At 45.2% G+C, this 22450-nt stretch overlaps 1 protein-coding gene across 5 annotated transcripts in view; it reads left to right on the top strand.

The window, feature by feature from the left end:
* R3HDM2 (R3H domain containing 2) overlaps positions 1-22450 on the top strand; it is a 1111447-nt gene that overhangs the window by 552486 nt on the left and 536511 nt on the right. For all 5 annotated transcript variants that reach the window (XM_069230792.1, XM_069230791.1, XM_069230789.1 and 2 more), the window contains 2 exons: positions 869-1098; positions 1451-1593. In XM_069230792.1, the coding sequence (XP_069086893.1) occupies positions 869-1098; positions 1451-1593 (373 nt within the window). The remainder of the gene's footprint in view (positions 1-868; positions 1099-1450; positions 1594-22450) is intronic.

Below are 22450 nucleotides of genomic sequence, written 5' to 3'. Positions count from 1 at the left end.
CAGCCCCTAGCTAACTACAGCACTTACCTTGGTTGGGTTCACTATGTAAATTTCACTTTCCTAGTATATGGTTTGGTCCCCCCCCCCCCCAAATAGGGCCTTGTACATGCATCTTCTAGTATATTGTGTAGATATCGCCAGAGGGGGATATACCAATGCTAGTCTAGTAGTTAGTGCTGTATAAAAAAATATATATATTTTTGCAACAATTTTGTGGTTCTTTCTTGTGTTGGAGTTACTGTTTGACTTCTGTGGTATTGCAAGTACTTTACATTTCTGCGGGATAAGCTTCAGCTGCTCGCCTCAGCTACAGCTAGAGATCTTTTGCTATCTGAACACCTAAACACTATCACTAAGGGTTGCCTGGACTCAGTATAGCGTGCCACACCATAGGTGTACACCATAATCTGAGCCAGCCTCCTACAATTGGCGTTTTAGTTTGTGACTAAAGTATTGTGTGTTTTCTTTTTCACTCTCAAAGGAAAATACAGTACTTAGACAAGGATCAAAACTTGGCTGAATTAGTTGACAGGAAAATTTATTTTTTGCTTTTGAATCCTTCCACGAAACTGTGCGCTCCTGTCTGTTAAGCTCACCTCCTTCATATTTATATATACACTACCTGGCCTTGTTTGGGTGAAGGAAGGTGGTGGCTTACAGTTGTTTCTACATTATGTAGGGTGTGTATGTATATGTTTTGTATGGCAAACATTTATGGTTGGAATTTTCCTTAGAAGAGACACAAGATGGAAGCCCATTCTGGTTTATCAGTACTCCATGAGCCTAGTATTCATCTGCCTCAAGCATCTTGCTCAGAATACCATGCTATTAACATCTGTCTTCTTTTTTCCGTTTACCATCCTTACAGAGTTAATCGAGATGGCTTGATCAGAGCCTCAAGCAGCCGACAAAGCAGCACAGACAGTGAAATGAAGTCGCTGGAGCCACGTCCATGGAGTAGTACAGACTCAGATGGCTCCATCCGTAGTATGCGCCCGCCAGTCACCAAAGCCAGCAGCTTCAGTGGAATTTCTATTCTTACACGTGGTGACAGTATTGGCAGCGTCAAGGGCACCACATGCAGGACCAACAGGCCAGGTACTAACTCAATTAGACATGGCTGATTGCTGCGAGCCTGAACCTCTGTCTCTCTTCTGGTGTTTTCATTGGTGAAGTCAACTGTGGTATTATAATCTCATTCTTATTAAAAACTAATGACTGACTTTTTCTGTGGCATGGGGCGTGCTTCTTAGTTTGAGTGGCTGAGAACTGATAAGTTGGAAGAGTCTAGGTTCAAGGGTTGAAATTCATACGTGTGCAACAGAGGTATAGCTGCTACACTGCAGTTATTTGAATATGACTATTCATTGCCACACTCCAACAGTGTTTTGTCTGAAGGTTGGAAATTTGCCCATGACAATAGTTTAATTCTAATCCAATGTCTTCCCAGGCCTGTCATTGGTGGCCCCTGATGTTTGCAACCAGGTCTCCTCCTCCCAGTCTCTCCGAAGCCTCATGCCTTGCACTGCCCAGCAACATCCACTCCAGCCTGCTCCCCAGCAACAGCCACTCGGCAATCACATGATGTCGCAGGTAATGGAATCACTTTAGTGTTGGGCTACAAAACCAAGCTGTTAAATACACACAGATTTGAGCGCAGAATGCAGAAGTGGCATTTCTAGGGTAATATCTGTAGGCGGTGGAAGGCTTGGGGAATGTAGTTCTCCCAGTGGTGTTTCTCTTTGAGCTTGTGGCTTAGCTGGTGTCATCTAAACATTACAAGGGGTCTCACCCTTTTAGGGGAAATTTACTGAACAGCTGCCTCTGTTGTTTGTGTGGAAATTCATGCACCACTAGGATGTCTAGAATGGTTTTCTCTTATCATAGTAAGTGAAGTCCTTACCAGGCATTAATAGTATTTTTCTTTGGCAAGGCAGGAACGAGGGAGAGAGACTGGCTCAAATGGGGATTTGTACCAGCACCAATATTTACAATCACCTCACAGATAGTCCAGCCCTCATATTAGTGAAAAACTTAATTCAACAAACATGATTTGCTTTGGCCACTTAATTTTGCTTCTGATGGTTAATTCAGAATCCTCACCTTTAGAATATCCCCAGGCGTCAGATCGGATAGGGGCGTGTGCTGCTCCACCTTGACTCTGCTCTACCTTAGAAGCACTGACATCTGTTCCATTCTTCCTGCACTTTCATACACAAATCTGGAGCTTGCTGTTTTTCTCCTCAGTTGACAAGCTTTTGTCTCTTCCGTATTGCTATTCAGTGTTCTAGGGAACAAGTCTCCTAAAACCACAAACTTTTTATCCTCTTAGCGACTGTCACAAACAATTGTCTGTGACATCCACACAAGGTGGTTGTTTGGGGCCACAACTTCGTTATATGAGAAGTGTGTCCTGATGCACCTCAAGGTGATCCTGGAACTTGAAGCCAAACCACCTCACCGAACACCACAGGCAGTTGCTTAAGGGTAGCTCCAGCTCATACTTGAGGACACAGACCCGATCCCGCAAAAGATTGTTGTTAGGATCAAAGTCTTTAGGTAAGTCAAAATTCACAAAGAAGCACGAGAAGACCATGCTGGCCTCATCGCAGCCCCGCCACTCTCGTCTGAGAAGTAGTGAGGATGTCAAGGTGCTGCGATATTGCTCTTGGTCCCCTACTGAAAAGTCTATTCCTCAGCGGATTTTGATGCATCCAAATTATTGGGTCCATCAGCTACACCACAACAGCTTGACGTGCTTAAGGAGGTTATGCTCCAAATCGTTCGCACCCTTGTGGCTACCACTGGTGCGCCTTTGGGCTTCATGGGTCAGCAGAGGCCTTTAGTCTGGTTACTGTTGGTGGGTCTGTACTCATTGCCTTCTGTGCCTTCTGAACCCGCTTGGGGTTGATCTCGGACTCTGGAGCAGACTCCAAGCCTGTCACCAAGAGCTGCACCTGTTCCTACGACGTTGCCACAAGCGGGGCAGGATGGGGTGCTGGCTCAGTGGCAAGAGGCCCTGTGCCTCTGGATCTGACTGAATCGTCATTGATTCTCCCTGATAGTATGTCATCTGGTGCGTTTTTTAAACTCCAGGGCTAGCTAACTCAGCTGGTGATACCTAGCGGATCACAAATGGTAGGTGCTCCCGGAGGTGGCGCACCAAGTCTTCTAGGAGTGGGGAGAAACCTAGCTCGTCCTCTTTGCCACTTCTGAGAACACACACTGTCAACACTTTTATAAGTTTGAATTCCCCACAAGGCTCTTTCTCAAATTCTGCCTAGAGTGGAGACAGCACTCCTATAAGCCTTCCCACGGCTACTTCTCCTGCTCCAAGTTAAAAAGATCAGGAACGACCGGGCCCAAGTCATCCTAGTGGCTCTGGATTAGTCCAGAAGACTGTGGTACCCAGAACGTCTGGGCATGAACATCTGTCCTCTGATCATGCTGCTGCTTCAGGAGAATGTTTTGTAACATCAGAACAGCAGGTTCCTGCACCCGGGCCTGCGCATCTATATGTGTGGAGGTTGAACTGTGGCAGTTAATTCCATTTGATCTAACTCCCTCAGTAGTAAATGTCTTTTTGGCATCTAGGCATTCCTCTGCAAAGTCTGTTCACATCTGCCAAGTTTGTACCTTGGTGTGGTACCTGTAAAACGGCACCATTTCAGTGAAAACTGTTGTGTGTTTCTCTTTGGCTCAGGAAGGGCTTGCAGTGGATACTATTAAAGGTTATCTGTTGGCCCTTTTTACTTTTACCAGACTAGCCATCCTTGTTCAAATCACCTGTTGTGTTGCGTTTTCTCGAAAGGTTTGGTCCATTTGTTTCCTCCCTTTTTGATGCCATGGAGCAACCTTAATGTGGTCCTCACTTTCCCTCTGTGTACCCCTCTAGGGCTATTGCACAGCTGTCCCATATGTCCCCTGACATTGAAAACTGTCTTTCTTGTTGCAGCTCGTCATGCGAGTGAGCTTCAAGCTTGGTCAGTCTGTCCTCCCTACACCATCTTTCTGGACAAATTGGTTCTGTAGTCTATAGCTTCCTTTGTATTGAATGTTGTGGGTCCCTTTCACATCAGACAGTCCATCACTCTTTCCACTTTCTTCTCACCCCTCGAAAGAGGAGGGAGAGGCTCCGTTGCTTGGACCTCAAAAGAGCACCCCACTTACACATCAATTGTACCAACAGAAATTGGGTAGACAGCTAGCTGTGGGGTTCTGTTGGGCAAAGAATGGCAAGGCGGTGCAGAAGAGGGCCATATCCAGGTGGATAGCCTCTGCATCAATGTATGCTGTGCTTTGGCCAAAAGGCAGTTTCCTGAAGTATGGTCAGTCTACCAGGGCCACTGCACTGGCATGTAGTGTTCCTGTCCGGGATATTTGTGTAAAAATACAAGGGCAATCCTATCTGCCAATGAGGACCATGGTAACAATATTTTAAAAAACAAAATTGTTCTACGTGACTGATTTAACATAATACCTCTCTTATGCTTCAAAGGTATCCAGTGTAATTGACCCATTCAGTTCTTACTGGATAATTTCAAAGAATAATAATTTGTACAGGACTCTTTGCTCTTTGTTTCCATAATTCCTTAAGATGCATTTTAGGAACAAGGTACAGTATAAACAGTGTAATGATAATGCAGACACTGCGGTGCTCAAACAGTGAAAATATATGCAAAACGTAAGACACTGTACAAAAGCGAAGGTTGACCAATGATTTAGAGGTTTTTATATTCAGAGATAGTGTCTGTGCCAAATCTATTAGCGAAACCAATGTGCTAAACAACCAAAAGGGGAGAGGTTGTCAATATTTCGACCCATAGCAACTTGTTGGGCCTCATCAAAATCTTTTCATTTGACTAACACGCTTCCAGTATATAAAAAAAAAAATGGAAAAGTGCACTCATTCCATGTGCCCTAGTTGTCCACCATCCAACATAGGTGTACTGCTGACTATCAAATGGACATACTCACCACACATTGTGTTTGTCTTTTTTGTTTTTTTAACTTTATTTTCATTTTGTAGAATAACCAAACAGAATAGGATGACATGACTGTTACTGGCAAGTTACAAACCACGTAAGAGCAAACATTACAGGCTCTCAGTGAGCACGGCCATGATCAAGGTAGGCTAGACAGTACAATGGAGTTCATGCTGTAATAAAATAGACATTTCTCAATATAATCATATAATCCTCAACTGTAGGTATCCCAAACGGTCCAGCGGATACACCGCAACAGCCATAGTAGCACATGCCCTAAAAGCAGATAGACAACTATGCTGTGGCATATCTGACACTACCCCACTTGTTTCCATGTCCTCCACATCATCACTCCCGGAGTGCACAAGATACGCCTTTTATGCCCGCAAACATTTTCCGTCCGGTTGCAGAGTGGAATCAAATAATGATAAGCATCAGATTGGGTATTGCAGTATGCCAGGTCAGTAATCCTCTCTTGTATTGTCAGAAGAGGGCCCTTCATCCACCGCATTGCTTATCTATGCCACGCCTGCAGTAGCCCAAAGCTACGAGCCACCTGCAGGCCCTCGGAACGTCCCTCTCATAACCTAATGGTGCTAAGAGAGGGGTAGATGCTAGAGGCTCACCTGTGATCTCTCGCAGCTCCTGGATTACCGCGAGCCAGAAGTGCATTATACCAGAGCAGTACCATGCCACATGTGTATATCTGGCACCTTCCGCACCACAGCGTGGACAACAAGAATCATCGCACAGGCCATAGCGGAATAGCCGATCCGAGGTGTAATACCCCCAATTAAGGAAGTGGATGGGACGATGACAGCCTTTCAAAGAAACAGTTTGGACCGTGGAACTACAGTAAACCCATTGCGTGTCACTAAATACTATTTCTAATTCCTCCTGCCAGTCCAGTCGAGCTTTTGTGACACCAGGCTGCCGGGCCTCTTGTGCGAATGTATATGATTTGCCTATCGTATGCTGCAGTGATGTTGCTTGCAGTAAATGTCAGAGCGGGTAACTCTGAGGGTTTTGCCAGTGTCTCACCCAGTAAAGCCTGCAACGCGTGGCACACCTTTTAGTAATGAAACTCCGCTAGAATAGTGGGCGCATCACTCTGAGCACTCACTGGGCCCAATCACGAAGGGCTTCCTCCTCAAAGAAGTAGCCTTGCACTGTAGTCTAGGCCTCTGAAGAGCATTCGCCGCAGCCCTCTCCTGCCCTGAAGGAAACCACATACACCACTCCAGAGGCAGCTGAGGGTAATAAGGAAGGGTCCCAGTCAGCAAAGATAGTAGTTTCCTCCAAAGGCATTGCATTGTACCAGTAAGGTCCATAGTGTGAAAACAATATGCAGTCCTGCTGAACAAAAAATGGGCAAAGACAATGGAAGAGCAGCTTTCTGTTCCAGCCGCAGGTGAGGGCCGTCCACCGGGCCGTAGAGCCAGTAGTGGGCAAACATGCTCTGCATGTCTTGATAATAAGCTTTGAGATCCGGTGCATTCACCTCCTCATCTCGTAAGGGAGTATGAGCGTATCCCATCGCACCCACAATTGCTTAGCAGCCCACTACAGGTGCACCATCAGGGCCGACAGGGTCCAGAAAACCGTGCTGGGCAGCAGCACAGGGATCTTCGAACAGGAAGTGAGGTGGCACCAACATCTTCATAATGGCGATACGACCACAGAGGGAAAAGGGCAGGTGGATTCAATAATTGTAGGAAAGTACCCTCTTTCTTGGCATGGTTACCCCCATTTTCTGCCTGTTGTCAGTGTGTTTGACTATGTCTACTGGGATCCTGCTAACCAGGACCCCAGTAGTTTTGCTCTCTCCTGTAAATTTTACCTTTTTCTTCCCACAAATGGCATACTGGTCCCCCATGTAAGTCCCTAGTATATGGTACCTAGGTACCCATAGCAATGGGGTTCCAGGGGATCCCTATGGGCTGCAGCAGTTATTCAGCCACCCATAGGGAGCCTGTGCAAAGGGTTCTGCAGGCCTGCCATTTGCAGCTTGTGTGAAACGGGTGCATACACCCGTTTTCACTACAGATCACTGCACCAGGTCACTGTAAGTCACCCCTGTGGTAGGCTCTCTCTGCCCAGAGGTCAGGGTGCAGGTACCTGTGTGTGAGGGCTCCCCTGCACTTGCAGAGGTTCCCCCACAAATTCCAGATCCATTTTCCTGGACTTTGTGAGTGCAGGGACGCCATTTTACGCGTGTAATGGACATAGGTCACTACCTATGTCCAGCTTCATTATGGTAACTCCGAACCTGGGCATGTTTGGTATCAAATATGTCGGCATCATACCCCAATACTGTTGCAAGTATTGGAAGTATGATCTCATGCAGTCTGGGAGCTCCGTAGGGGACCCCCAGCATTGCTACCACCAGTCTTACAGGGTTTTCCGGGCAGCCAAGCTGCTGCCACCCCTCAGACAGGTTTCTGCCCTCCTGTTGCTTGATCTGATCAAGCGCAGGAAGGCAGAACAAATGATTTTCTTCAGGAGAGGAAGGTAAAACACTCTCCCTTTGGAAATAGGTGTGACTGGCTTGGGAGGGGTAGCCTCCCCAAGCCACTGGTATGCTTTGAAGGGCACATTTGGTGCCCTCCGTGCATAAACCAGTCCACACCGGTTCAGGGACACCCAGTCCCTGCTCTTGCGCGAAACCGGACAATGGAAAGGAGAGTGATTTCCCCTGTCCATCACCACCCCAGGGGTGGTGCTCAGAACTCCTCCAGAGGGTCCCTGTGTTCTGTCATCTTGTTTCCAAGGTTGGCAGGGAACTCTGGGAGCATCTGAGTGGCCAGTCGAAGCAGGTGATATCGGAGCCCCCTCCTGACAGGTGCTTACCTGATTAGGTGGCCAATCCCCCTTTCAGTGCAATTTAGGGTCTCTCTCTTGGGTGGGTCCTCAGATTCGGTTTGCAAGACTCCAGCAAGATTCATCTGCAACCTCAACATCGACTTCTGGCTACTGGGACTGCGACTGAACCCTCCAGGGACCGGCAACGCTGCAAACAACGAAGAAGACTCAGTTCAATTCAAATAAGCTTTATTCGACAGATGTCATAAAAGCATACATAAATAAAACAAGAGCAATACATTAACCATAAACGAAACATTTAAAAAAAAAAGTCTCAGGTAGAATACATGATGATAGGACCATATGAGACAGTAAAATAGAAGATTTTGTAGTTAAAAGTCAGAAAGAAAAGAGGTAGGAAAGCTGTGAGGATATATTCTGTTCAAAATAATATCATAAAAGCACAAAAATAAAAAGAGTAATAAAATAATTAAGATCACCCGACAGGTCTCATACGGATATAGACATAGAATCAGCCTCTCAGTCATTGATAAAATGCATTAATTTCCTGTGTCTAAGAATGGCCTTAAAAATTTTGACATGACGTTGCAAATGTATATGGTTGGCGAAGACTGTAAAAAAAAATAAAAAGCATAAGCTGGTCGACATTGTATCAAGTCCATGGATCTCAATAATGGCAGCAAAAATATCTTTCTTGGTGAATTATACAAAGTACAAAATAAAACCGTATGGAAAGTATTTTGCTCAGTAGCCATGTCGCATGGACATTTAGCCGTAATCCTCAGCCAGTCATTTGTGGTTGGAAAACTCACCAAGTGCTGGAAAAAATCTAACCTAAACCTGGTTAGAACAAATCTGTGCTGTTCATTGCTCGCCTCCTTTAGGTATAGTTCCATGCCAAACGAGGTTAAGATCAACTGGTTTTTAAGAACACTCGGCTTAAGTGGTTCAGCAGATAGACTTAGTTCTTATAAATGTGACCAACATTCTTTTTTCAGGTTTTTTTAGTGACAGCTTGTAGTGTTTCTGGTTTATAAAAATAATCTGGGTGTCCCAGATCACCTATAAAGTTTTTTTTTTTTATGTATCCCAACCATTGTACTCTTCCTACATGAGAGGACCTGAGACAATCCCCTATAATCTCTTGGTTTAACTTGGTATACTCAAAAGTCCATACCATATGCAACAGCAAAATTGGTTAAATTTGAATTTTAACTAGGTTTGAAGTAAGCGGGACCCCTAGTTCTGAGTGGCATACATATGATTGACTTATCTGTGGGAGAGAGAGAGAGAAGATGCTTCAGAAAGGCATTCTCTATCAGCTTCAGGGAATCATGATTTACATGCCCCCAAAGACCTGCCCCATACATGGCTGTAGACATACATTTGGCCTTGTACCCTGTTAATATCTTCCTAAGGGGTTTCTTTCCAACCTTGCAAGCAAAGTTGAGCAAGGCTGCAACAGTTTTTTGGAAGTGTAGCCCTCTGGTTCTAATTGCCATCCGCCATGTCCCTTTTATGTCGAAGATGATCCCCAGATAGGAAAAGGATGTAGCGTAATCTATTCTGGTGTCTTTTATCATGAGGCTGGGGGTTTTCGGTATCACTTTCCCACACCTCATTGCAAATGCCTTGCTTTTATTAACTAAAAGCCCCAGTTCCTCCATATAGGACACAAAGCACGTTTGTAACTGTTGCAGTGCAGGGGGGGGGGGGGGGGGGGGCTTGCGCCATAAAACAGCATCATCAACATATAATAGGGCAGCAACTGGACCCTATTTGGGGCAGGTTACATTTAGCAGCTAATACATTACCCAGACTATTAATGTATAAGGAGAAGAGGAAGGGTGCCAAAACACTAACCTGCCTTATACCCCTCTCTATGCTAAAAGGCTGGGTACATTCGCACATTAGACCATATCGCACTCTGGCTCTGCACCCATGATATGTTTCCCTGAGAAATTGTATGATCAGCTGGTCAACCCCCATGTTCCCCATGATTGCCCACAATTTACTTTGGATTATACAGTCAAAAGCAGCACTTAAATTAACAAAGACCATGTACCATCTCCCTTGTGTGATGGTGGAGTATTTCGCAATTAGCATGCTTAGGTTCGGACCCTGTTCCACGGTTTCTACTCCCTCCCAGAACCCATACTGTAAGTCCAATAAGGCGTTCTTCTCCTGGGCCCATTCTTGCAGTCTGTTCAAAACAATGCAACTTGCTTCTTTCAGCATCGAGTCTAGGAGAGCGATAGGACGATAATAGGTGGGACTGTGTCTGTCTCCCTTTTTAAGAATTGGGACAATAATTGATTCCCTCCAAGACCTCAGTAGGCCAACTTGACAACATGCTTTCAGGACTTGGGTAAGCAGTGGCCCCCAGAGGGTCGTGTTGAATTTAAACAGATCTACAGGGATGAAATCTGGACCCAGCGCTTTGCCAGCTTTACTTGCATTTAGGACAGTAATGATCTCATCCAAGGTAAATGCAAATTTGATTGGGAAAATAACGGGAGAAAAAGTAGTTTTTGATTGTTTCGTCTGCTGTCAGCCTTAACCTGTCGGTCGGATTAGAATAAATGGTTGAGAAGTGGGTAATCCAGTCTCCCTCGCTAATGGCCATTTCAAGGCGTGGTCCGGTGTCAGACTGAAGATAGGGCGAGTTAATTACCTGCCAAAAACTGCAGGGTCCTTACTAATGCTTGCTTCATGCAATTTATCTTATTTCTTCTTTAATGCTACTTTCCTCTGCATTAAAACCTACTTATAGTTTTTTTCTGGCAGCCCCGACTTCACTTACACAGTGTGGTCGTTTGTATAGGGCTAGTTTCAACATATTATGGGTTTTGGTACAAGGTTCATCAAACTAACCTCTCATCCTGTTGTTGCTACTGTCCCTTCCTGTAATCACTAGTCCCTCCTTGATAACCCCAGCAATCTTTTGAAAACTGTCAGATATCCTCGGAGTCAGAACCCACAGCTAGACAACTTTCGAAAGCCTGCGTATATCCACAAATCATCTTTTTTTAAAACATTTGGGAATCAATCTTTGACTAGCGCAGGGTACACCCATTAAGCCTGTTAGTATCCATAACACCCACCATGCAATAGTTGGGGAGTGGTGCTTGGGATAAAAAAATCTCTTGATGCCACATCCAGATCTATACTCAGAGGGTAGTGATCGCTGCATGCAAATGTGTGGGTGATAACATTTCCAACCCTTGCAGCTTGTCTATTTGTGACGAATATGTAATATATCACTGAGTTTTTTCCTCGACCATTGAATAAAGTTGCAAATGGGATTGGAGGGCAACAGATCTCATTACAGAATGCAAGATCAGTGCTAAATATAAGTTCATTCAATTGCTCCCCCAGGATGGAGTATGTAAAGTGTGAGTACCCAGCCTTCCCACTTTCACTTAGACTGCAAATCTTCTCTGAGTTCCTAGTACAAACTTCAGTATTAAAGTCTCCCCCTCCACCCGCCACCCATAGGAATACCAGATCCTAAAATTTCCGATTCCTGAGGGCTTCAACATCCCTTTATAGTAGTCAAGAGTGTTTTTACCTCATCTTCCTGGATGTTATTATAACAGCTGATAAATGCCAGCGCGCATGTAGCTGAAGTTTCAGCAAGAACAATCTGATGGTAGGGTTGCTGTGCCACCACAGTTATGCTAGATGCCCTCTGGGTGTTTGACTCGTAGGTGCAGATCCCCCCCTTTGCTCTCCCTGAGTTTGATGGTTCCGCCGGGGTATGGTAGGTTCTAAAACCATTTAGATGGATTGGGTTTACTGCCCATCTTTGTACACAGTCTACAGTAAATCTGTTATCAAAACCACACCAATCTATTACCACCTTGGACAGTAAGCCTGCCACGTTCCAGAATGCTATCCTTATGAATCAATCAATCCCAGTTTATAGAGCGCAGCTACTCTCCCGTTAGAGTCTCCAGGCGCTGATGGGGGAGTGTTTGGTGTGTACCAGAGGTGGATCACAAAAGCCATGTCTTCAGTTCCTTTGTGAAGCTGGGGAGGGAGGTGTTTTTTTGATGTGGATGGGTAGGGTGTTCCAGGTGGTGGTGGCTAGGTAGGAGAAGGAACGTCCACCTGTTCCGGTTTTCCTGATGCAGGGTACTTCTGCGGGGGGAGCTGGGCTGAGCATAGGGTCCTGTGGGGTATGTGGAACCTGAGTCGCTGGTTAAGCTAGGCAAGTCCGGTGTTGTGGAGGGCTTTGTAGGTGAGGATTTTGAAAGTGGTAGCCAGTGCAGTGTGCGTAGGTGTTGAGATGTGGCAGTGTCGGGGTAGCTCGAGGATCAATCTGGCGGTGGCATTCTGGATGTTTTGCAATTTGCAGGTGAGTTTTTTGTTGATTCCGGCGTAGAGTGCGTTGCCGTAGTCCAGTCTGCTGGTGTTGAGGGCATGTGTGACAGTCTTTCTATGCTCGAGGGGGATCCATTTGAAGGTCTTGTGTAGGAGGCGGAGGGTCCCGAAACAGGTGGAGGTCAATGCGTTGATCTGGTGGTTCATGCTGAGGTCGGGGTCCTGGATGATTCTGAGGTTTTGGGCGTGGCTGAAGGGGATGGGTGAGTTTCTTAGGGTGGTTGGCCACCAGGAGTCACTCCATGCGTCTGGTTGGGGCCCAGGATAAGTACCTCGGTCTTGTTAGTGTTGAGTTGAAGACAGCTATCTCTCATCCAGTTGACGACTGCTTTCATGCCCTCGTGGAAGTTGTGTCTGGCCTTGTCTGGTTCGTTGGGGAGGGAGAGGATGAGTTGGGTGTCGTCTGCGTAGAGGATGATGTTTATTCCGTAGCTTCCTATGATGGTGGTGGCGGGGCCATGTAGACGTTGAACAGCGTGGGGATGAGGGGAGGATCCTTGGGGTACGAGGAGGGGGGCGAGTCTCACTCGTTGCGTTCTGCTGGAGAGGACGAATTGGATCCAGTCGAGGGTCTTGTCTCTAAAACCGGCTTCGTGGAGTCTTCTTATCAGGGTGTGATGGGAGACCATGTCCAGTGCTGCTGAGAGGTCAAGTAGGATGAGTGCCGCCAACTCTCCCTTGTCCAGTAGGGAGCGGATGTCGTCTGTTGTGGACAGGAGGGTTGTTTCAGTGCTGTGGTTTGACCTGAAACCAGATTGGGAGATGTCGAGGATGTTGTTACTCTCTAGAAACTTGAGGAGTTGGCTGTTGTCCTGGTCTTCCCCTCAGGAACGGTATTTTCACAATTGACCAAATGGTCATGAGTAGGTAGGTGTGGGGTCTATCCAAAAGGGGAGGGAGGGTGTTTTTAAAGTCAGCAGTAGAGTTATATTGTTTTGGCGGGATGGTAAATCAGCAGGGGTTACAGATGGTACTCGGAGTCAGCCGTTCTCATCTAGGGTAGAAGAGTTGTCTGCGGAATGGTTGGTGAACCTGGCCCTCTGACATGGGGGGGCGCCCGGGTTACTTGAACTGAATGCAGGAGTTCCCTGGTGCACTTGTCCTTGCGTCTAAGGCCACCAATTTATCAACCAAGCTCCTGTCCCTAAGCGTCAGCTCAATCATGTCAAAACAGGTGTCCGGATCTGGCCTTCTAAGTGCATCAGTTATGTCCTTGCGCATTATGAAATAGCAGCCCCTCAAGTGGCAGATCCAATGGATCGCCTTGTTTTTAACTGATTCTCCCCCTTCCCTTTGGGCTTGTAGCTGTAATTTAGGATGTTGACCATTAGGAGAGTGTTGTTGGAATTGAATCGATTAACATCGGACTGGCCAGCACGATTTGGAACGTTAGCTTTCATTGGTCTGGCAAATTGGTGGTGAAGTCTTGGTTTGTTGCCTGGGTTTAGGCTACTGTGTGTGGGAACCTGACAAAAGTTGTCAGTCCCACCGCCTACTGATGGATAGCCAGCATGGGCACCAGACTGGCAGCAGCAGGGGAAAGAGCGCAATTGCAGTTCTCGTTACCGATGTTCAAGGGCAATTTGGATGACAATGTTGAGAGACTTTGGGGATTAAGTGTGGAGCTACCGTTGTGGTTCCTGCTGGCCGACGTATCTACAGATGTTAACTGACCTTTATAATTAAAGAATTAACCATGGATTTGAGCTCAGACACCTCATTTTTTAAATCATTTATATATGAAATGTACTGAGCATTAGGCAGGTCTGGGCTTATGTTTATTGCTCTTGTCTGCTGTCCCACCCATCAATACACTTAGGTCAGGATCATCATGTGATATATCGTTTAGGGGGTTGAAGCGATTGGTGCAATGAAGGGGATCGCTACCAGCAGGTGATGGCTCATTCGCTTGTGCTGATGGAAAGTGAATAATAGGTGCTATTTTAAATACGCAAAAACAGCCTTAGCCTATCCAAATACACAAAGGATACAAGCTTTCCAAAATCTCATACCACCAATACAGCCAAATCAACAATACACCGTAAGATTTATCATGAAACTATTAGGAATAATGGCATCCTGCACAGCAATAGTACCGCATGCAAGACTTAACATGAGGACACTAGAACAGTGCCTCTCACAGAAATGGTCTCAAGCACAGGGCCAATTGCAAGATCTAGTGTAGTTGGTCCGCCAAACGCACAGGTCCCTTCAATGGTGGAATCCCAGCAATTTAATGAAGGGGCGGTCATTTCAAGACCCTGTGCCTCAGATCACAATAACAGATGCATCAATGACAGGTTGGGGAGCTCATCTCAACAACCTTACCATTCAAGGGGAATGGGATTCAAAACAGCTAAATGTTCACATAAACCATTTAGAATTATTATCTGTGTTCCTTGCCCTAAAAGCGTTTCAACTCCTTCTCAACACAAGATTGTTCTGATAAAAACAGACAATATGACGACCATGTATTACCTGAAGAAGCAAGGCGGGACACATTCATCTCCACTGTCCCTTCTAGCCCAAACAATATGGAAATGGGCAAGTCACAATCACATTCATCTATTAGCAGAATACATTCCAGGAATACACAATCAGCTAGCGGATCTCCTAAGCAGGGCGCACCAACAGACACACGAAAATGGGAGATTCACTTTCAGGTACTTCAACAGTACTTTCAAAAGTGAGGAACACCAGAAATAGACCTATTCGCAACAAGCAAACGCATAATACCAAAACTTTGTATCCAGACACCCACATCCTCTATCCAAGGGCAATGCTCTATGGATCAACTGTTCAGAGATATTTGCTTACCCTTTTCCCCCTCTCCCACTACTTCCCTTTCTGGTCAACAAACTACGTCAGACCTCTCTCACCGTGATACTCATAGCCCCAACGTGGGCACGATAACATTGGTACACAACACTCCTAGACCTGTCAGTAGTACCTCACTCCAAACTTACAAACAGACCGGATTTGTTAACACAAAACAAGGGACAGATCAGACACCCAAATCTCAATGCTCTCAACTTAGCGATTTGGCTCCTGAAGTCATAGAATTTGGATACTTAAAACTTCCATTAGAATGCATGGAAGTTCCCAAACAAGCATGTAAGCCTACAACTAAACAATGCCATGCAAACAAATGGAAAATATTTGTTTACTACTGTCAATCTAATAAATACTGATCCACTTACAGCATCGATACAAGATATTGTATGCTATCTAATTCATTTGCAGAAGTCAAATCTAGCTTTCTCATCCATTGAAAGTTATCTTACTGCAATATCTGCAACTTGCAAACTATTCAACATACCTCTCTTTAGAGTTCCAGTTAGAAAAGCCTTCATGGAAGGATTAAAATGTATTATTCCTCCTAGAACACCATCTGTTCCTACTTGGAATCTAAATATTGTACTCACCAGACTCATGGGCCCACCTTTTGAACCCAAGCATTCTTGTGAGATTCAATTCTTAACATAGAAGGTTGCCTTCCTAGTGGCCATTACTTCATTGCGAAGAGTTAGTGAAATACAAGCATTCACTCTTCAAGAACCTGTTTTCCAAGTACACAAACATAAAGTTGTACTTGGGACAAATTCCAAATTTCTGCCAAAAGTGGTATCACCCTTTCACATAAACCAAACAGTAAAATTTCCAGTCTTCTTTCCACAGCCAGATTCAGTTGCAGAAAGAGCCCTTCATACTCTTGACCTTAAAAGAGCTCTAATGTACTATGTAGATAGAACCAAAGAATTCAGAAAAACAAAACAGCTTTTCATTGCCTTTCAACAACCACTTAAAGGGAATCCTATCTCTAAGCACGGGTTAGCAAGATTGATTGTTAAATGTATACAAACATGTTACATTAAGGCAAAAAGACAACTTTTAATCCCACCTAAAGCACATTCCACTAGAAAGAAAGGTGCATCTATGGCATTCTTAGGAAGCATATCAGTGGCAGACATATGTAAAGCTGCCACATGGTCTACTCCTCATACATTTACAAAACATTATTGTGTAGATGTCTTTTCAAAACAGGCCAATGTTGATCAAACTGTCTTAAGAACATTATTTCAAACCACTCCAACTCCTACAGGCTAGCCACTGCAATTTTTAGGGAGAGTAACTGCTTTGTAGTCTATGCATAGCATGTGTATCTGCAGCTACACATGCCATCGAACGGAAAATGTTACTTATCCAGTGTACATATGTTCGTGGCATGTAGTACTGCAGATTCAAATGCACCTTCCTTCCTCCCCAGAAGCCTGTAGTCGTTGCAGTTTTTTTTCTTTTGTACATATGTAGATACATTTACATTTGCATGGACATCTATTCTTATTTACTATTTCTATACAACATTTATATTATTATTCTCTATCACTCCTTCCTACAACAATCTAACAATGGAGTCGATGCCCATGTGCAGTATGACCAAAAGGAGGAGTCACTCGATCCCGTGACTTCGAAAAGACTTCTTTGAAGAAAAACAACTTGTAACACTCTGAGCCCAACACTAGATGGCGGAAGCTATGCATAGTATTTGAATCTGCAGCACTACATGCCACGAACAGAGATACCCTGGGTAACTGACATTTTCCATATCTATATATAATATATATGTTCGATGGCATGTGTAGCTGCAGATACACATGCTGTGCATTATCCTGCCATCTAGTGTTGGGCTCGGAGTGTTACAAGTTGTTTTTCTTCGAAGTCTTTTCGAGTCACGAGACCGAGGGACTCCTCCCTTTCTGCTCCATTGCACATGGGCGTCGACTCCATCTTAGATTGTTTTCTTTCCGCCATCGGGTTCGGACGTGTTCCTCTTCGCTCCGTGTTTCGGTTCGGAAAAGATAGTTATCAATCGGAAAATTCGACTGTATTGTTTGCGCTCGGTACCGGTTTAGTGCTAGCACATCGACACCGAAGAAAGAAGAGCTCTGGCAGCCCTTCGGGGCTTCCACTCCTCGGCTGGGCCTGGTCGGCCCGACCGCGTCCATCTTCAAGGCTAATGGAACGGACCCCCTTCCACTTCCGCCCCAACTGCCATGCTAAGTATCCTTATACAGACCAACACTTGGTCTGTAATCTGTGTTTGTCCCCCGAACACAAAGAGGATACGTGCGAGGCCTGTCGGGCATTTCGAGCCAAGAAGACACTGCGGGATCGTAGAGCTCGAAGACTTCAAATGGCGTCGACACCGGCCGGACACCCCGACGTCGAAGAAGAGGAGACATTCTCCATTCCAGATTCGGACTCGGACGAGCCCGAGAGTGAGCAGCCAACGAGGCAACAAACCGTGAGTAAACCAGCCCCGGCAAAAACTCACTAGAAAATCATGAAGGCCCAGGGGACGCCACCGCCAACAGGCCGTGGCTTTACCCGAAAACACGGTGACCAAACATCGCACTGAAAAAGGCCTCCCAGCAGCCGAAGAAATCCGACTCCGGTCGAGATACCGGCTCTGAACAGACTCGGCACCGAGATACCAGCTCCGACCAAGAGATTGGCACCCCGAAAGCCAAAAAGGTTTCCTCGGAACCGAAAAAGACTGCCGAAAAGGTTTTGGTGCCGAAACATGCAGCCTCGGAGCCGAAACACAGCTCCTATACAGACGAACAGGGCCTTTCCTCACAATTACAGGGCCACAGGTTTGAACAAGAACTGGACATGGGAGAGCCAGACCATACCCAGAGGAGACTCCATTTACAAAAAGACCCGGGGAAAATCAGAACTCTTCCTCCAATAAAGATGAAGCGGAAGCTTGCATTCCATGAGGCGGAAATGCAGCCAAAAGCAAAAGCGGCTAAAGAAAAAACACCACCACAGTTTTCTCCACAGCCATTGCCACCGCAGTCGCCACATCTGTCCCCAGTAGCAACACCCCCAATGATGCAGTCACCAACGCACACAGGGATGAGCCAAGATGACCCGGATGCATGGGATTTGTATGATGCACCGGTCTCAGATAATAGTCCGGATTGCTACCCGGCAAGGCCATCACCACCGGAGGACAGTACTGCTTACATGCAGGTGGTTTCCAGGGCAGCTACTTTTCATAACATAGCATTGCATGCAGAGCCCATAGAAGATGACTTCTTGTTCAATACCCTGTCATCTACGCACAGACAATACCAAAGTTTGCCAATGTTACCAGGCATGTTAAAACACGCCAAACAGGTGTTTCAAGACCCAGTCAAGAGCAGAGCCATCACACCTAGGGTGGAGAAGAAATATAAACCTCCCCCTACGGACCCTGTGTCCATTACACAACAGTTAACTCCTGATTCGGTGGTAGGAGGAGCAGCCCGGAAAAGGGCAAACTCAAAAACTTCTGGAGACGCACCCACACCCGACAAAGAAAGTCGGAAATTCGATGCAGCAGGCAAAAGGGTGGCAGCACAGGCAGCCAATCAATGGCGAATCGCCAATTCGCAAGCTTTACTGGCAAGATATGACAGGGCACATTGGGACGAAACGCAACATTTCATTCAACACCTTCCCAAAGAGTTCCAGAAACGTGCCCAACAGATTGTCGAGGAGGGCCAAACTATCTCCAACAACCAAATCAGGTCGGCTATGGACTCAGCAGACACAGCGGCCAGGACAGTAAACAGGGCGGCAACCATTCGGAGACACGCGTGGCTACGTACCTCTGGATTTAAGTCAGAAATCCAGCAGGCTGTGCTGAATATGCCTTTCAACAGACAACAATTGTTTGGGCCGGAGGTGGATACAGCGATAGATAAACTGAAGAAAGACACTGACAAGGCCAAAGCCATGGGCGCGCTCTACTCCCCACAGAGCAGAGGCACTTTTAGGAAGCCGCACTTTAGAGGGGGGTTTCGGGCCCAGACCACAGAGCCTTCCACCTCACAAGTCAGACCCACATACCAGGGCCAATATCAGAGAGGAGGTTTTCGGGGACAATATAGAGGTGGACAGTTCCCTAAAACGAGGGAAATTCCAAAGCCCAAAAACTCCACAAACTAAACAGTGACTCCAACGTCACAAATCCCCAACACACAACACCAGTGGGGGGGAGGCTCACAGATTATTACCACAACTGGGAACACATAACTACGGACGCGTGGGTCCTAGCCATTATCCAACATGGTTATTGCATAGAATTCCTACATTTGCCACCAGATGTGCCTCCAAGAGCACACAGCATGTCCAAACAACACTTAGATCTGTTACAACTAGAAGTCCAAGCATTATTACAAAAGGACGCAATAGAATTAGTACCCAACCATCAAAAAGGAACAGGTGTTTACTCCCTGTATTTCCTAATTCCAAAAAAGGACAAAACACTGAGACCCATATTAGACCTCAGAACACTAAATCATTACATCAAATCAGATCATTTTCACATGGTGACACTCCAAGATGTGATTCCCTTGCTCAAACAACAGGACTACATTAGATCTCAAAGATGCTTATTTCCACATACCCATACATCCTTCCCACAGGAAATACTTGAGGTTCGTAATCCAAGGCGTGCATTACCAATTCAAAGTGCTAACGTTCGGCATCACAAGAGCCCCAAGGGTATTCACAAAATGTCTTGCAGTAGTAGCTGCTCATCAGAAGACAGCACATGCATGTATTCGTTTACTTGGACGATTGGTTAATAAAAACCAGCACTCAGCAACAGTGTCTTCTACACACAAACTACGTCATAGAAACCCTTCACAAGTTAGGGTTCTCTATAAACTACCAAAAATCACATCTACATCCGTGTCAAATACAACAATACCTAGGAGCAACAATCAACACACAAAAAGGGATTGCCACTCCAAGTCCACAAAGGGTACAAGCCTTCCAAAATGTAATACTAAACATGCACCCAAACCAACACTATCAAGTGAGGTTTGTAATGAAACTCCTAGGCATGATGTCTTCATGCATAGCCATTGTCCCAAACGCAAGACTACTCATGCGGCCCTTACAACAGTGCCTAGCAACCCAATGGACACAAGCAGAGGGTCAACTTTAAGATCTAGTGTTGATAGACCACCAAACACACTCCTCGCTTCAGTGGTGGAATCCTATAAATGTAAACCAAGGGCGGCCATTCCAAGACCCAGTTCCTCAATACGTGATCACAACAGATGCTTCCATGATAGGGTGGGGAGCACACCTCAACCAGTACAGCATATAGGGACAATGGGACGTTCAACAAAGGCAATTGCATATAAACCATTTAGAGCTGTTAGCGGTGTTTCTAGCATTGAAAGCATTTCAACCGCTAATAGCCCACAAACACATTCTTGTCAAAACAGACAACATGACAACAATGTATTACCTAAACAAACAGGGAGGGACACACTCATCACAACTGTGTCTCTTAGCACAAAAGATTTGGCATTGGGCGATTCACAATCACATTCGCCTAATAGCACAGTACATCCCAGGAATTCAAAACCAGTTAGCCGACAATCTCAGTCGAGATCACCAACAAACACACGAATGGGAAATTCATCCCCAGATACTACAAACTTACTTTCGAAGCTGGGGAACACCACAAATAGACCTATTTGCAACAAAAGAAAATGCAAAATGCCAAAACTTCGCGTCCAGGTACCCACACCCTCAATCCAAGGGCAATGCACTATGGATCAGTTGGTCAGGGATATATGCTTACGCTTTTCCTCCTCTCCCACTCATTCCTTATCTGGTCGTCAACAAACTAAGTCAAAACAAACTCAAACTAATATTCATAGCACCAACCTGGGCTCGCCAACCGTGGTACACAACACTGTTGGACTTATCAGTAGTACCCCACATCAAATTACCAAACATACCAGATCTGTAAACACAACACAAACAACAGATCAGACACCCGAATCCAGCATCGCTCAATCTAGCAATCTGGCTCCTGAAGTCTTAGAATTCAGACATTTAAATCTTATACAAGAGTGTATGGAAGTCATTAAACAAGTGAGAAAACCTACAACTAGACATTGTTACGCAAACAAATGGAAAAGATTTGTTTGCTACTGCCACACTAATCAGATTCAACCACTACATGCCTCCACAAAGGACATTGTAAGCTACTTATTACACTTATAAAAGTCTAATCTAGCATTCTCTTCCATTAAAATCCATCTCACCGCAATATCTGCCTATCTGCAGATTACACATACAATATCACTTTTTAGAATCCCAGTCATTAAAGCATTTATGGAGGGACCAAAAAGAATCATACCCCCAAGGACACCACCAGTCCCTTCGTGGAACCTTAATATTGTATTAACACGACTCATGGGCCCACCATTCGAACCCATGCATTCTTGTGAAATGCAATATCTGACTTGGAAAGTAGCCTTTCTAATAGCTATCACATCACTTAGAAGAGTAAGTGAGATACAAGCATTTACTATTCAAGAACCCTTTATACAAATACATAAACATAAAGTGGTTCTCCGTACAAATCCCAAATTCTTACCAAAGGTCCTATCACCATTCCATCTAAACAAAACTGTGGAACTCCCAGTCTTCTTTCTGCAACCAGACTCAGTAGCCGAAAGAGCCTTGCATACATTAGACATATAAAAAGAGCACTAATGTATTACATTGACAGAACAAAACAATTTCGTAAAACAAAACAATTGTTTGTAGCCTTCCAAAAACCTCATGCAGGTAATCCTATATCCAAAAAGGGCATAGTTAAATGTATTCAAACTTGCTATATCAAAGCAAAAAGAGAATTACCTATTACACCAAGAGCTCATTCCACTAGGAAAAAGGGCGCCACAATGGCTTTTCTTGGGAATATACCTATGACAGAAATTTGTAAGGCAGCCACCTGGTCTACGCCTCATACATTTACTAAGCATTACCGTGTAGATGTGTTAGCAACGCAACAAGCCACAGTAGGACAGGCTGTATTAAGAACATTATTTCAGACAACTTCAACTTCTACAGGCTAAACCACCACATTTTGGGGAGATTACTGCTTGGTAGTCTATGCACAGCATATGTATCTGCAGCTACACATGCCACCAAAGGGAAAATGTCACTTACCCAGTGTACATCTGTTCGTGGCATGAGACGCTGCAGATTCACATGCGCCCTCCCACCTCCCCGGTAGCCTGTAGCTGTTTTTAGTTGAATAAAAATAGTAAATATGTAAATAATTATTCTTTTAATACACATTAAGTACATACATAACTACTCCATTGCATGGGCACCTCTAGTATACTCACAACTCCTACCTCACCCTCTGCGGGGAAAACAATCTAAGA

The sequence above is a fragment of the Pleurodeles waltl genome, chromosome 4_2 (genome assembly GCF_031143425.1).
Source record: "Pleurodeles waltl isolate 20211129_DDA chromosome 4_2, aPleWal1.hap1.20221129, whole genome shotgun sequence".
NCBI classification, from domain to species: domain Eukaryota; kingdom Metazoa; phylum Chordata; class Amphibia; order Caudata; family Salamandridae; genus Pleurodeles; species Pleurodeles waltl.
This window is presented reverse-complemented; position numbering and strand designations above follow the sequence as displayed.